Source organism: Lampris incognitus, chromosome 4 (assembly GCF_029633865.1).
Source record: "Lampris incognitus isolate fLamInc1 chromosome 4, fLamInc1.hap2, whole genome shotgun sequence".
In the NCBI taxonomy this organism is placed as follows: domain Eukaryota; kingdom Metazoa; phylum Chordata; class Actinopteri; order Lampriformes; family Lampridae; genus Lampris; species Lampris incognitus.
Genome location: NC_079214.1, coordinates 39,069,159 through 39,085,719, shown reverse-complemented (window position 1 = coordinate 39,085,719; position 16,561 = coordinate 39,069,159). Strand labels below are relative to the sequence as shown.

The following is a 16,561-nucleotide window of genomic DNA, read 5'->3' as shown; positions in this document are numbered from 1 at the left end:
CTGCAGCCCAGTATGAAGCTGCTGTGAATAAGGCATACAATGAGCTGTTCCTCTTCATCAGAATGGAGCTTTTTGGCAATCCTCAAGTGATGACAATGACTGATCTCTCTTCTAGACTGGTAGCTTCAATGAACTCCCAAGGCATTGCCCAAGTCAAGGAATCAACCAAGAAGCACATAAGGCGAAACCTGGAGAGTGAGTTTGCTGGAGCCTTGCAGATATTCCCTGATGAGAAAGGAAAATTCCTCCTCTATCCCGATAACTTGTCCATGAGGGAACTTGCCAAAGAAAATCAGTCTCTCAAAAGGGAGCTGCAGACCCTGAAAAGTGTCAGTGCACAAGATGTTATAGCCAAAGCAGCCATCAAATTGAGAGCCGACATTAAAAGTCAAGATGTTCCTCAAACCTGGCCGCCTGAAGTCAAACCAGAAGCAGAATGTCCTACCATTCCAGAGTCGCTCATTATCGTCCTGTACTCTCTACTCACAGGCTCAAATGATCCTGATCATGCATCCCAGAGAGTGCAGTGCCTTCTGCAGTCATTTGGCCATGACATAGTATATGCAGTGACATGTGGAAATACCAAGCCTTCCAAGCACATTGTTCTGCCATTCAGTGTCAAATCGTTGACAGGAAATGTAGAGTTGATAAACATCCTCAACCGACTTGGTCACAGTGTGTCCTATTCACAGATGGAAGAGATCAACACTGCCCTGTGTCTCCAGAAACTCTCATCATCAGGGAGTGGCATTGCCGTTCCAGCTAACATCCATCCTGGCATATTCACAACTTTAGCCTGGGACAATATCGACCGTCTTGAAGAAACTGTCAGTGGTGAGGGAACATCTCACAGAGTCAATGTGATTGCTGTGCAAGCAAAGCCAGTCAACCCACTTCCTGTCCAACCCATGCCCACTGTTCCCAAAACAAAGAAGAGAAGCATTGATGGACCCCCACCAATGTTACCAACTTACAATGCTGGACAACGGGTAGGGCCACCACAAAGCAAAAAGTCAGATGCCGATACTGCAGCCAATACTAAGCTTGCCAGAGAGAAAAACCTTCTTTGGGTCCTAGCACGCATGTCACAACAAGAAGAACAGTCAGTCAGCAGCTGGACAGGCTTCAACATCCTGACTCGAGGAGAGATGACGGTCATCCCCGACAATATAGGCTATCTGCCTACCATCAATGCTCCAGCGACACAAATGTCTACTGTCAACGAGGTGCTTAACCAGTCACTGAGCATCATGCAGTGCTTAGGCCTGAGGAAGATTGTCTGTGTCTTTGACCAAGCCCTGTATGCGAAGGCTGTCGAGATCACATGGAAACACCATGACAAGTTCCATGATATCATCGTTAGGCTTGGGGTATTCCACACCATCTGCACACTGCTGGCAATAATAGGAAAGCGTTTCCAAGATGCTGGACTCAAAGACCTCTGCATTGAGTCTGGCATGATTGCAGAAGGCTCAATTGCTGGTGTTATGGATGGCCGCAAGTACAACAGGGCAGTGCGACTACACAAGCTCCTGTATGAGGCTCTCATGCGACTGACCTTGAATGGTTTCCTGTCCTGGTTGGAAGAAACTCACAGGAATGACATGGTTCACCTGAATGAGACACTGAAGACCATTGACAGCCTTGGGAAAGAAGTCTCACAACATGCTTTGAAGGAGGTCCTCGAGAACAGCTCTTGTACACGCATCATGGATCTATTTGAAGTCTACCGTGAGTTCCTTAGAGGTGGAAACGGCAGCCTCTCGAACTTCTGGATGTCCTATTTGGACATGGTTGAAATCTTGTTGGGGCTCATCCGAGCATCCAGAGAGGGAGACTGGATGCTACACTTGGCTAGCATTCGAGCAATGATCCCATGGTGCTTTGCTTATGACAGGATGAATTATGCACGCTACCTCCCCTACTACTACACCCAGATGTCTGAGCTGCCCATCACACACCCAGATGTGTACACAGAATTCATGGAAGGAGGCTTCTCAGTCCAACTGGGCTCCACCAATCCCTTTGGCCGAATCCCTGTTGACCAAGCTATAGAAGAAACGGTGAACAAAGACACCCAAACAGCTGGAGGGACAAAGGGATTCAGCTTGAAGCCAGGATCTGTGACCAAATATTATCTCACAGCTGAGTATAGAAGCATGTACCTCAGACAGCTGAGAGACCTGACAGGTCAAGGCAGGTGCAAATGGTCTCATCCAGATCTACAGAGTCCAAGGATCAAGAGAGATGAAGCAGATGTCCAGTCTCTCATGGACCTTATGGAGAATAACTGGCTCAATCCTATGTCCCCTGATGAGATTGATTTGGTTAGCCTCTCCACTGGCAACATGGCTCCACCTGATGTGACCATAGATCTCTTGAGAGCTCTTGAGAAAGGAGAAGAGGCCTACCAAGCATTCCAGCAAACAAGGTTAGATGCAGACCCACCACCTGTGAAATTCCACGACAAGATGACCAAGCAAAGTCTGAAAACATTCTCCAATGTCAGCACAAAACAAGCTAATGGAAAGAAAGCACAGGATGTGGTTCTGAAGGCAGATAGAAACCTTTTCAGTCACATGATCCTGGTGGCTGAAAGCAGGAAGGTGAATCTGAAGGATGTCCTTGCCTACCCATTGGGCCCACTACCATGGGCACTGGCAAATGCTGATGGGTCCTTATGAAAAACAAACAAGGCTGCACTTGCCAGAGAGCTTGAAAAGAATGTATCTCCTGCAGAAGACATCCCAATCCCATCTACTTCCATCATTGATGGGATGAGCCTGGTCCAAAAAATGAATGGCAACAACAAAACCTTTGCACAGGTGGCAGAGTCAGCCTTGACCCAGGTCCTCCATGAGGGAGCACAGAGTGGGAGGATTGATGTTGTTTTTGATGTCTATCACCAGACTTCGATCAAAGATGCTGAACGACTGAACCGGGGTGGAGACATCACTCTCCAGTACAAGAATCTTGCAGGGGGACACCACGTCCAGCCGTGGAGAAAATTTCTGTGCAGTTCCTCCAACAAGACCAGTCTCATCAAGTTTCTGGTGGAAGAGTGGAAACTCCCACGATACAGAGCTATGCTGCATGGCAAGGTGTTGTACATGACCTGTGAGGAAACCTGCTACAAGTTGACAGAAGATTGGTGTGAGGAAGCAGCAGAACTGCACTCCACACATGAAGAAGCTGACACCCGTCTGCTCCTGCATGCATTGCATGCAGCAAATGCGGGCTCAAAGTCAGTTATCATCACAGCCGAGGACACTGATGTCATGGTGCTTTGTCATGGCTTCCAGAAGGATATCACCTGTCCCATCTACCAGAAGTGTGGGACTCAGAACCGCACACGGTTTGTCGACATCACCAAACTGGCAAGTTCACTTGGAGACAGCATCTGTGACAGCCTAATTGGCTTACATGCCTTCACAGGCTGCGACACTGTCAGTGCATTCGCTGGTCGAGGGAAGCTGAATGCCCTGAAGATAGTGAGAAAGCACACTTCCTGCCAAGAGACTTTTAGTCAACTGGGACAGACATGGAATGTGAGTGATGAGCTGTTCCAGAAAATTGAGCAGTTCACCTGTCGGATGTATGTTGCTAATAGCAGCACTGCTGAGGTGAACAAACTGCGTTACCAGCTCTTCTGCACCAAAAGGGGAGAGGTTGAGTCCAGCCAGCTGCCACCATGTAGAGACTGTCTCTTTATGCATGTTCAACGAGCCAACTATCAGGCAGCAATATGGAAGTGCTGTCTGCAGGCTAACCCTATGGTGCCAAGCCCTACTGAGTATGGATGGACAGACGATGAAGGCAAGCTGGCCATTTACTGGATGCGCTCCCCACCTGCACCAGATGTGGTCTTGGAAATGCTAACATGCAAGTGTGTGCATTCATGCAAAATGCCAAGCTGCATGTGCCTGTCAAATGGACTTCCATGCACAGACATGTGCAGGTTACAGACCTGCAGTAACCAAAAACAGCAGGATGGTCCAGAACTGGACTTTGAACTTGGGGAGTCAGATGATGAGAGAAACGAACAGTTTGATGAATGACAGTGTGATGATTCTGATGGTATTACTGCGGTAGTAGTCTATTGATGCACAGGATGTTGATTCTGGACTTGGTTACCCAGAGCTTGATAACAATAATGTAACCATATTCACATATACCCATTACCCTACCCATTACCATTACATATACCCACTAATGATATGGGATTACATGTATCATTGACTAAGTATATGTAAATGTCAATGTTGTTTAAAATATTAAAGTAGTTCATTACCTCACTATGGTATTCCTTTTTATCATGTATTTTGATTGTGTATTTAAACAAATGTATAGAGACCAGTTTGTGACCTAACTGGCTTTGGTCTAGTTCTCATTTAAGGCTCACAATCACCTCACACAATGAAATAGTATGGGTATATTATACATTTCCTGAATCTTTACAGTCCTGTGAGTATTCCAGTTTTTGTGTTTTGTGTCCCTGATGTTCCTAGATGCCACAGGGCTAAAAGAAAGTATATAGTTTAGGCGAACATTGCAGAAAGATGTGTGTTATTGACGGGTTGAAGAGCTCAAGTGACCTCTATATTTGTGAGAAATATCCACAACAGGGCTTGAATGAAAGCTAAGAAGGTCCCCTTTAAAATGATACCAAAGACAATATTATAGAACATTGAAATATGTCCTGACCATGAGGCTAAACCAGGATATGCACCAGCGTCTAAAATGCAATTTAGTTTAGCGGGTGGTTAACTTCATGAGCTGATAACTGTGATACAGCTGCCACTCAGGAATGGTTATCATACCAAAATATCATCTACAGACATGGATCCTTTCAAAAATTATAAGTAAGTTTTGCCACCTTGAGTGTACCGAAATATCGTCTGGCCCATGGACTAAATAAAGTTGATTGTGATTCTGAAGTGTGAGATAGTGGAAAATGTACATCAGTTTTCGTCACTGAGGAAATGGGTTCACATAATTTTTCTTTTTTCCTATAAAATAATTTCCAGCCTTTTTTCCCCCTTTGTTATTCCATTGAATTTCCAGTAAAAAGCCTTGTGTATCCACTGAGTAACCAAGTGTTTTTCCTCTGTATCTGCCTGCCCTTACAGGTCTGAAGCGGGTGGACATGGAAGAGTGTGTGAGGTGGATGGTGCCCTTTGCTGTAGTGCTGCGGGAGGCTGGCGGGACACCCCTAAAGAGTTTCCTGGGAATTCCTGCCAATGACACACACAACATACAGACCCACGCCGCTTACCTTACATGGCTGGTAAGTGATCCCAAACTCTTCCTGCTTATGGCCTACATCTAGAAATTATGGGACCAGGGATGTGGGTTGGGTGATTTTTCTGAAATAACTGAAATTATAATATGCATGGGGGAAAAACATATTAGTATGTGTGTGTTACCAGAAGACAGTTTGTTGAATTGCAATTGTTTTTGTTTTTTTTCCTGCGTTGAATATATATGTTTTTACCCATGGCTGTACCTTTGTAAGAAAGCAAACAAACATAACTTGCATTACTTTACTGTATTTAGATTTAACTCTTTGACTTGGTGTGTCATCAGGACAGAGGAAGGAAGACAAGGAGACTTGGTGGTGGGATGAGGAAGTACAGCAAAGTATACAGAGGAAGAGGTTGGCAAAGAAGAAGTGGGATAGTCAGATGAAGAAAGTAGACAGGAGTACAAGGAGATGCAGCGTAAACGAAGGGAGAGGTGGCCAAGGTAAAGGAAAAGGCATATGGTGAGTTGTATGAGAGGTTAGACACTAAGGAAGGAGAAAAGAACTTGTACCGATTGGCTAGACAGAAGGAGCGAGCTGGGATGGCTGTTCAGCAGGTCAGGGCGATCAAGCAAGTGAGGAGAGTGTGCTGAGAAGGTGGAAGGAATACTTTGAGGGGCTAATGAATGAAGAAAATGAGAGAGAGAGAAGGCTGGATGATGTGGGGATAGTGAATTGGGAAGTGCAGTGGATTATCAAGGAGGAAGTGAGGGCAGCTATGAAGAGGGGGAAGGCAGTTGGTCCTGATGACATCTGTGGAGGCATGGAGATGATTAGGAGAGATGACAGTGGAGTTTTTAACTAGATTGTTTAACACAGTCTTGGAAAGGGGAATGATGCCTGAGGAGTGGAGAAGAAGCATACTGGTACCGATTTTAAAGAAAAAGGGCGATGTGCAGAACTGTAGCAACTACAGAGGTATAAAGTTGATCAGCCACAGCATGACAACATGGGAAAGAGTAATAGAAGCTAGGTTAAGAGGAGAGGTGACGATTAGCGAGCAGCAGTATGGTGTCATGCCACGAAAGAGCACCACAGATGCGATGTTTGCTTTGAGAATGTTGATTGAGAAGTATAGAGAGGGCCAGAAGGAGTTACATTGTGTCTTTGTGGATTTAGAGAAAACATATGACAGGGTGCCGAGAAAGGAGGTGTGGTATTGTATGAGGAAGTCGGGACTTGCAGAGAAGTATGTAGGAGTGGTGCAGGATATGTATGAGGGAAGTGTGACAGTGGTGAGGTGTGCGGTTGGAATGACAGATGGGTTCAAGTTGGAGGTGGGATTATATCAAGGATCGGCTCTGAGCCCTTTCTTATTTGCAATGGTGATGGACAGGTTGATGGACGAGATCAGGCAGGAGTCTCCATGGACTATGATGTTTATGGATGACATTGTGATCTGTAGCGAGAGTAGGGTGCATGTTGAGAAGAGCTTGGAGAGGTGGAGGTATGCAATGGAGAGAAGAGAAATGAAAGTCAGTAGGAGCAAGACGGAATACCTATGTGTGAATGAGAGGGAGGACAGTGGAATGGTGAGGATGCAAGGAGTAGAGATGATGAAGGTGTATGAGTTTAAATACTTGGGGTCAACTGTCCAAAGTAACAGGGAGTACAGAAGAGAGGTGAAGAAGAGAGTGCAGGCAGGGTGGAGTGGGTGGAGAAGAGTGTCAGGAGTGATTTGTGACAGAAGGGTACCAGCAAGAGTTAAAGGGAAGGTTTACAAAATGGTTGTGAGACTAGCTATATTATATGGTTTGGAAACAGTGGTACTGACGAAAAGACAGGAGGTGGAGCTGGAGGTGGCAGAGTAGAAGATGCTAAGATGTTCATTGAAGAAGGAAAGGATTAGGAACGATTATATTAGAGGGACAGCTCAGGTTTGACGGTTTGGAGACAAAGCAAGAGAGGCAAGCTTGAGATGGCTTGGACATGTGTGGAGGAGAGATGCTGGGTATATTGGGAGAAAGATGCTGAATATGGAGCTGCCAGGGAAGAGAAAAAGAGGAAGGCCAAAGAGGAGGTTTATGGATGTGGTGAGGGAGGACATGCAGGTGGCTGGTGTGACAGAGGAAGATGTAGAGGACAGGAAGAAATGGAAATTGGTGATCCGCTGTGGTGACCGCTAATGGGAGCAGCCGAAAGTAGTAGTAGTAGATATAAGAAGGTGTTGAGAGAGGAGGTGTTGTATTGTATGAGGAAGTTGGGAGTGGTAGAGAAGTATGTAAGAGTGGTGCAGGATATGTATGAGGGAAGTGTGAGTGGTGAGGCGTTCGGTAGGAATGACAGATGGCGTCAAGGTGGAAGTGGGATTACATCAAGGATTTGCCCTGAGCCCTTTCTTGTTTGCAGTGCTGATAGACAGGTTAACAGACGAGATCAGGTAGGAGTCTCCATTGACTATGATTTCTGCAGATGACATTGTGATCTGTAGTGAAAGTAGGAGAGCCTTGAGAGGTGGAGTTATAAAATGGAAAGAAGAGGAATGAAAGTCAGTAGGAGCAAGATGGAATACATATGCGTGAATGAGAGGGAGGACAGCGGAATGGTGAGGATGCAAGGAGTAGAGGTGATGAAGGTGGATGAGTTTAAATACTTAGGGTCAACTGTTCAAAGTAATGGAGAGTGCAGAAGGGAGGTGAAGAAGAGAGTGCAGACAGGGTGGAGTTGGTGGAGAAGAGTGTCAGGAGTGATTTGTGACAGAAGGGTACCAGCAAGAGTTAAAGGGAAGGCTTACAAGCTAGTAGTGAGACCAAGTACTATGTTGTATGGTTTGGCGATGGAGCATTGACCAAAAGACAGGAGGCAGAGCTGGAGCTGGCAGAGTTGAAGATGCTAACATTTTCACTGGGAATGATGAAGAACAGGATTAAGAATGAGTATATTAGAGGGACAGCCCAAGTTGGACGTTTGGAGACAAAGCAAGAGAGGTGAGATTGAGATGGTTTGGACATGTGCCAAGGAGAGATACTGGGTATTTTGGGAGAACGGTGCTGAAGGTGGAGCTGCCAGGCATTAGGCCAACGAGGTGTGGTGAGGGAGGACATGCAGGTAGTTGGCGTGACAGAGGGAAGATGCAGAGGACAGGAAGAGATAGAAATGGATGATCCGCTGTGAGGACCTCTAACGGGAGCAGCCGAAAGAAGAGGAAGAAGGTTAGCTGCCGTGTTAGACATCAGACACAGCTGTGTGCCAAGGACTCTAGGATGTTAACTAAGGTCTTCCTGAATGATGGGGTGTACAGAAACAGCCATGGTTACTTTGATTTAATTACACTACAGCCGATTTCTGGAATACATGTAGCAAGGATTTCAGGGCGGCACGGTGGTGCAGTGGTTAGCACAGTTGCCTCACAGCAAGAAGGTCCTGGGTTCGAGCCCCGGGGTCTTCCAACCTTGGGGGTCGTCCTGAGTCGTCCTCTGTTTGGAGTTTGCATGTTCTCCCCTTGTCTGCGTGGGTTTCCTCCGAGTGCTCCGGTTTCCTCCCACAGTCCAAAGACATGTAGGTCGGGTGAATCTGCTATACTAAATTGCTCCTAGGTATGAACGAGTGTGTGTGTGTGTGTGTGTGTGTGTGTTGGCCCTGTTTGATGGCCTGGCGGCCTGTCCAGGGTGTCCCTCCACCTGCCGCCCAATGACTGCTGGGTTAGGCTCCAGCATCCCCGCGACCCTGAGAGCAGGATAAGCGGTTTGGATAATGGATGGATGTAGCAAGGATTTATTTTTTTCTGTTAAGTGATAAGAGGCTCACATTGTTAACATTGTTTTGTTTCAGTTTGGTGTTACAATAGTATAAAGAAAAATGTATATATTGAAATGATGGAGATGGTTGATTGAGTAAAAACTGAGACAAGCTTTGCAAAAAAAAAGAAAAGAAAAAAGAAAAAGCATCAGTTAGGGTTGTGCCGATTGGCAATCGGATCATATATCGACGATTGAATGGATGATCGACGATTGGTTTTTCATATGATGATATTAAGGTCATTTTTAACTTACTATCAGAACTAAGATGTTATAAAAATAATCTCTAGAACCTGCACCCTACTGTGCGTTTAGAGATGTTTCCGGTGGAGCGGCGTGTCTGTTTGCTGAGCCCCATCAATAAGCATAAGTGAATTTTAAATCCTTCATTTTAAACTGCTTTGCTGTCTCTTTTCCATGGATCTGACACCCCACATCTCCGTCCTCCATATATCTGCTCTTCAAAACTTTGCTCTGCGCTCCATAAGAGTACTTAACATTATGGGCATGATTTGGTTTGTATTAAAGATAATAATGTTAAATGGAACATGATGCAGTGATATTGTCACACCAAGCACATGGACTTTTAAAAGGGAGTCGTTTTTGAATAGAGGAGGGACATTATTAGTCAATAGATTTTTTAATGTTTAAATATTTTAAATAAAATGTTAACTCTTATAAATATTTATTTACATAACTAACTATTGCTTGCAGAAAGCTTAAAGGTTTGATTATTTCAAAGCTCGGTCAGACGCTGAGCCATGCTCAAGATGATTATTCAAAATCTTTAATCCAAATTAAATTCTAACGGCAATAATAATTAAAAAAAAATGTTAAACAGAGAATAAATTAGACAAATCCCAATTCCAATGAAGTTGGGACGTTGTGTAAAACGTAAATAAAAACAATACAATGATTTGCAAATCCTTTTCGACCTATATTCAATTGAATACACTACAAAGGCAAGATATTTAATGTTCAAACTGATAAACTTTATTGTTTTTTGTAAATATTCACTCATTTTGAATTTGATGCCTGCAGCACGTTCTAGAAAAGCTGGGACAGGGGCATGTTTACCACTGTGTTACATCACCTTTCCTTTTAACAACACTCAATAAGTGTTTGGGAACTGAGGACACTTATTGTTGAAGCTTTGTAGGTGGAATTCTTTCCCATTCTTGCTTGATGTACGACTTCAGTTGCTCAACAGTCCAGGGTCTCTGTTGTCGTATTTTGTGCTTCATAATGCACCACACATTTTCAATGGGACACAGGTCTGGACTGCAGGCAGGCCAGTCTAGTACTCGCACTCTGTTACTACGAAGCCACGCTGTTGTAACACGTGCAGAATGTGGCTTGGCATTGTCTTGCTGAAATAAGCAGGGATGTCCCTGAAAAAGACATCGCTTGGATGGCAGCATATGTTGCTCCAAAACCTGTATGTACCTTTCAGCATTAATGGTGCCTTCACAGATGTGCAAGTTACCCATGCCATGGGCACTAACAGACCCCCATATCATCACAGATGCTGGCTTTTGAACTTTGCGCTGGTAACAATCTGGATGCGGTCCTTTTCCTCTTTAGCCCGGAGGACACAACGTCCATGATTTCCAAAAACAATTTGAATTGTGGACTCGTCAGACCACAGCACACTTTTCCACTTTGCGTCAGTCCATCTCAGATGAGCTCGGGCCCAGAGAAGCCGGCGGCGTTTCTGGGTGTTGTTGATATATGGCTTTTGCTTTGCATGGTAGAGTTTTAACTTGCACTTGTAGATGTAGCGACGAACTGTGTTAACTGACAATGGTTTTCCGAAGTGTTCCTGAGCCCACATGGTAATATCCTTTACAGAATGATGTCAGTTTTTAATGCAGTGCCGCCTGAGGGATCGAAGATCATGGGCATTAAATGTTGGTTTTCGGCCTTGCCGCTTACGTGCAGAGATTTCTCCAGATTCTCTGAATCTTTTGATGATATTATGAACTGTAGATGATGAAATCCCTAAATTCCTTGCAATTGTAAGTTGAGAAACGTTGTTCTTAAACTGTTGGACTATTTGCTCACGCAGTTGTTCACAAAGTGGTAAACCTCGCCCCATCCTTGCTTGTGAATGACTGAGCCTTTCGGGGATGCTCCTTTTATACCCAATCATGACACTCACCTGTTTCCAATTAACCTGTTCACTTGTGGAATGTTCCAAACAGGTGTTTTTTGAGCATTCCTCAACTTCCCCAGTCTTTTGTTGCCCCTGTCCCAGCTTCTTTGGAACATGTTGCAGGCATCAAATTCAAAATGAGTGAATATTTGCAAAAAACAATAAAGTTTATCAGTTTGAACATTAAATATCTTGTCTTTGTAGTGTATTCAATTGAATATAGGTGGAAAAGGATTTGCAAATCATTGTATTCTGTTTTTATTCACGTTTTACACAACGTCCCAACTTCATTGGAATTGGGGTTTGTATAATAAAGATGAATAAATATACTACTACAAACCAGGGAAAACCCATAATATTCCTAAATATGGGCTGTTAGTTTTTCTTTGACACTAAGCCCAAGTTGTCTTCAGTGTCGCGTGGAGGTCGGGGACATTACCTGTGGAGTGGCAGACTGGGGTGGTGGTTCCCATATTTAAAAAGGGGGACTGGAGGGTGTGCTCCAATTATCAGGGCATCACATTGCATAGCCTCCCTGGGAAAGTCTACTCTAGGGTGCTGGAAAGGAGGTTCCGACCGATTGTCGAACCTCGGATCCAGGAGGAACAGAGTGGATTCCGTCCTGGCCTTGGAGCACTGGACCAACTCTTTACCCTCGCGGAAGTGCTGAGGGGGACACGGGAGTTTGACCAGTCAGTCTACATGTGTTTTGTGGACTTGGAGAAGGCTTATGACTGTGTACCCCGGAGCACTCTGTGGGGGGTACCGTGGGAGTATGGGGTACCGGGGCAGTTGCTACAAGCCATCCAGTCCTTGTATAACCAGAGTGAGAGCTGGGTCTGCATTCTCGGCACAAAGTCAAACACGTTTTCAGTGGGTGTCAGACTCCGCCAAGGTTCCTTTGTCTCCGATTCTGTTTGTGATATTCGTGGACAGGATCTTAAGGCGCAGCCAAGATGATGAGTGTGTCCATTTTGGGAACCTCAGAATTGCATCTCTGCGCTTTGCAGATGATGTGGTTTTGTTGGCTTCATCAGAATGTGATCTCCAGCACACACTGAGGCAGTTTGCAGCTTAGTGTGAAATGGCCGGGATGAGAGTCAACACCTCCAAGTCTGAGACCATGGTTCTGTAACGCAAAATGGTGGATTGCTCCCTCTGGGTTGGGGATGAGTTGTTGCCTCAAGTAAAGGAATTAAAGTATCTCGGGGTCTTGTTCACGAGTGAGGGTAGGATGAAGCAGGAGATTGACAGGCGGATTGGTGCAGTATCAGCAGTAATGTGGATGTTGTACTGGACCGTTGTGGTGAAGAAGGAGCTGAGCCGGAAGGCAAAGCTCTCAATATAAAAGTCAATCTTCGTTCCAACCCTCACCGATGGTCATGAGCTTTGGGTGGTGACCGAAAGGGTGAGATCATGGACACAAGCGGCTGAAGTGAGTTTCCTCCGTAGGGTGTCTGGGCTCAGCCTTAGAGATAGGGTGAGGAGCTCGGACATCCGGAGGTAGCTCGGAGTAGAGCCGCTGCTCCTTCACATCGAAAGGAGCCAGTTGAGGTGGTTTGGGCATCTGATTAGGATGCCCCCTGGGCACCTTCCTTTGGAGGTTTACTGGGCATGGCCAACTGGGAGGAGACCCCGGGGTAGACCTACAACTCACTAGAGGCGTTCCCAGGCCAGATTGGACATGTTACTACATGTCCAATCTGGCCTGAGAACGCCTTGGGATCCCCCAGGAGGAGCCGGAGGGTGTTGCTGGGGAGAGGGATGTCTGGAGTGCCGTACTTAGCTTGCTGCCACCGCAGCCCGACCCCGGAGAAGCGGCTGAAGATGAACGAATTAATGAATGAATAAAAATGCTACTACAAACTAGGTAAAACCCATAATATTCCTAAATACGGGATGTTACATTTTTCTTTGACACTAAGCCCAAGTCGTCCAGGCTGGCATTTAACTGGCTTGCTATGACGTTACTCCCCCCCAACCTCTTCTACTCCCCCCACCCCCTCCTACTCCCACCGCCCCCTGGCGATGGGATTGCTTATCGGCGATCTTGAGTAGCCATGATTGGGTGATATGAAAATATGATCGCCCAACCCTAGCATCAGTTTCATTTCATAGATTGAAAATGGCATTGAAATGACAAAAAAAGAAAAAACTGGCAATAGAAAATCTTTTCAAATTTAGCTTCTTCCCTTACAACACGATTGGTCTAGTCTAGAGTATTTAAACTTGATGGCTGCATTAGAGAACAGAATCAGTGTTTAGCTATCTGTGGAGTGGTGCTGAAATCTCGTAATTTTACATAGTGTTGTTTGTTTGGCAGGCTTAAAGTAATTTAACCTGTAACATGTTTTACAAATTGCAGACATGACTTGGCTGTGGCTTGAAAAATTCAGTCAAGATTTTTTTTTTTTGCTTTAAATTCCTGAGTTGGCAGCTACAAAAGCATTCATGATTTGGCTAGGTAGAACTTTTACCAAAAAAATCATATCTAGTTTTAACTCTTGGGCACCTTCCTTTTTGTTTTTATTTTTTTGTACTAATTTCTTTTCCTACTCATTGTTCCATCGATTTCTCTGGCGTTGTGGTATAGTGACGTGTCACTACTCTTCTTGCTGTGTGTGTGTGTGTGTGTGTGTGTGTGTGTGTGCGTGCGTGCGTGCGTGCACAGGCAAAGGCTTATTCTTACCACGAAGATGAGTTTGAGCATCACAGCCGCTGCTCGGTCCCTTCTGGGGTCCTAACCCCACCACTGAGCAGCGAGAAGATGGACGAGAGTCTCCGAGCTGACCACACTCTCACAGTGCCCCAAATCAGACCCAGGATAAGCACTCCATCCCTGGAACCCCACCCTCTGCCGTAGAACGGCAGGACACGAAAACTGACATGAGGCCAGCAAAAGCTTCTGGATCGTTATTTGTTGCTTGTAAAGCAAGTGAGGACAACGACTTGGACTGGGCTTAAAAACATGCCTGCATCTCTGCTTACAGTATCTTACACTTTTTCTGCAATGATTCAGGATGAGAAAACATTGATGGGAGCAGTATTGTGGGCCAGGTGCTTACCTTAAGTCCATGCTGGTTACAGCGATCCAAACACCTCTAACACTGAGTGGTAAATGTGCTTCATTGTGGACAGACTTTGAAATGGAATTAGCAGGGCTCTTTGGAACGAGATCACTCGGCAAAATTGCAGCATTGCATCCACTTGCAGACATGCATGAGGTTGCTTTTTACTTTTTGTCTGCAGAGGCCAAACTGATTCAAAAATGGACATTTTTAGGACGCCTGTAATCAATTTTGCTTGAGTGTTGCTTTTTAAAAAAAATTGCTCAGATATTTTAAAGTACAGTGGACCCACCTACCCAAATTTTTTTGATATGGGTCATCTTTGGCCCTGTGCTGCTATAGGTGGTGGGCTTTGCATCATGGAGGGGGGAACAGGTGATTGTGTGTGTTTTGTGTCTAAATGTGTTTTGGTTACATGTTGCTCTAACCTCGCCCATTTGTTGGACAAAACATGTTTTGCTTGAGGACCAGTAGCTTGGCTACCCAAATAGACCAAGCTCTTTAAGCTAAAATTATATCTTTATTTAACTTTTGTTTTATTATTTTACTCCCAACATTTTTCCCCCACCACCAAAATGGATGTTTTATATTTGACTTTTTGAACAAAATTAAATGCTGCTACATATAATTTTCAATAAAGATGGTCTCTCAAGACTGTTTTAGAACTTTTAAAATGTCTCTTGCCATTTGTTGCTTTATAGTAAAGAAAATGCATATGTATTCCGTATTGCTCCTACTGACTTTCATTCCTCTTCTCTCCAATGCATACCTCTGCCTCTCCAGGCTCTCCTCACCCTGCACCCTACTCTCGCTACAGATCACAATATCATCTGGGAACATCATAGTCCACGGACACTCCTACTTGATCTTGTCCATCAACCTGTCCATCACCATTGCAAACAAGAAAGGGCCCAGAGCCGATCCTTGATGTAATCCCACCTCTACTTTGAACCCATCAGTCATTCCTACCATCTCACCACTGTCACACTGCCCTCATACATATCCTGCACCACTGTTACATACTTCTCTGCCACTCCTGTCTTCCTCATATAATACCACACCTGTCATATGTTGCTGTAAATCTACAAAGACATAATGTAACTCCTTCTGACCTCTACACTTGTGCGTCAACATTCTCAAAGTAAACATCGCATCTGTAGTGCTTTTTCCTGGCATGAAACCATACTGCTGCTTGCTAATCATAACCTCTCCTCTTAACCTAGCTTCTATTACTATTTCCCATATCTTCATGCGGTGGCTGATCAACTTTATACCTCTGTAGTTACTACAGCTGCACACATCACCCTTATTCTACCCCCCCTTTTCCTCCCCAATTGTATCCGGCCAACTACCCTACTCTTCCGAGCCAATTCGGTTGCTGCTCAACCCCCTCTTCCGATCCGGGGAGGGCTGCAGACTACCACATACCTCCTCCGATACATGTGGAGTTGCCAGCCCCTTCTTTTCATCTGACAGTGAGGAGTTTCACCAGGGAGATGTAGCACATGGGAGGATCACGCTACCCCCCCCCCCCCCGAACAGGTGCCCCGACAGACCAACCAGAGGAGGCACTAGTGCAGCGACCAGGACACATTCCCACATCCAGCTTCCCACCCGCAGACACGGCCAATTGTGTCTGTAGGGATGCCCGACCAAGACGGAGGTAACACAGGGATTCAAACCACCGATCCCCATGTTGGTAGGCAACGGAATAGACCACCAAGCCACCCGGATGCCCTTAACATCACCTTTATTTTTGAAAATCAGTAACAGTATTCTTTTTCTCCACTCCTCAGGCATCCCGTCACTTTCCAAGATTGTGTTAAACAATCTAGTTAAAAACCCCACTGTCATCTCTCTTAAACATCTCCATGCCACCACAGGTACACTACCGTTCAAAAGTTTGGGATCACCCAAACAATTTCGTGTTTTCCATGAAACGTCACACTTATTCACCACCATATGTTGTGAAATGAATAGAAAATAGAGTCAAGACATTGACAAGGTTAGAAATAATGATTTGTATTTGAAATAAGATTTTTTTTACATCAAACTTTGCTTTCGTCAAAGAATCCTCCATTTGCAGCAATTACAGCATTGCAGACCTTTGGCATTCTAGCTGTTAATTTGTTGAGGTAATCTGGAGAAATTGCACCCCACGCTTCCAGAAGCAGCTCCCACAAGTTGGATTGGTTGGATGGGCACTTCTTTGAGCAGATTGAGTTTCTGGAGCATCACATTTGTGGGGTCAATTAAACGCTCAAAATGGCCAGAAAAAGAGAACTTTCATCTGAAACTC

General features: G+C 45.0%; 1 protein-coding gene across 1 annotated transcript in view; it reads left to right on the top strand.

The window, feature by feature from the left end:
• ccne1 (cyclin E1) overlaps window positions 1-14,875 on the top strand; it is a 41,815-nt gene extending 26,940 nt beyond the window's left edge. The window contains exons 11-12 of the mRNA XM_056278920.1: window positions 5,130-5,287; window positions 13,866-14,875. Coding sequence (XP_056134895.1) covers window positions 5,130-5,287; window positions 13,866-14,057 — 350 coding nt within the window. The 3' untranslated portion in view covers window positions 14,058-14,875. The remainder of the gene's footprint in view (window positions 1-5,129; window positions 5,288-13,865) is intronic.
• The last annotated feature ends 1,686 nt before the right edge of the window (window positions 14,876-16,561 follow it).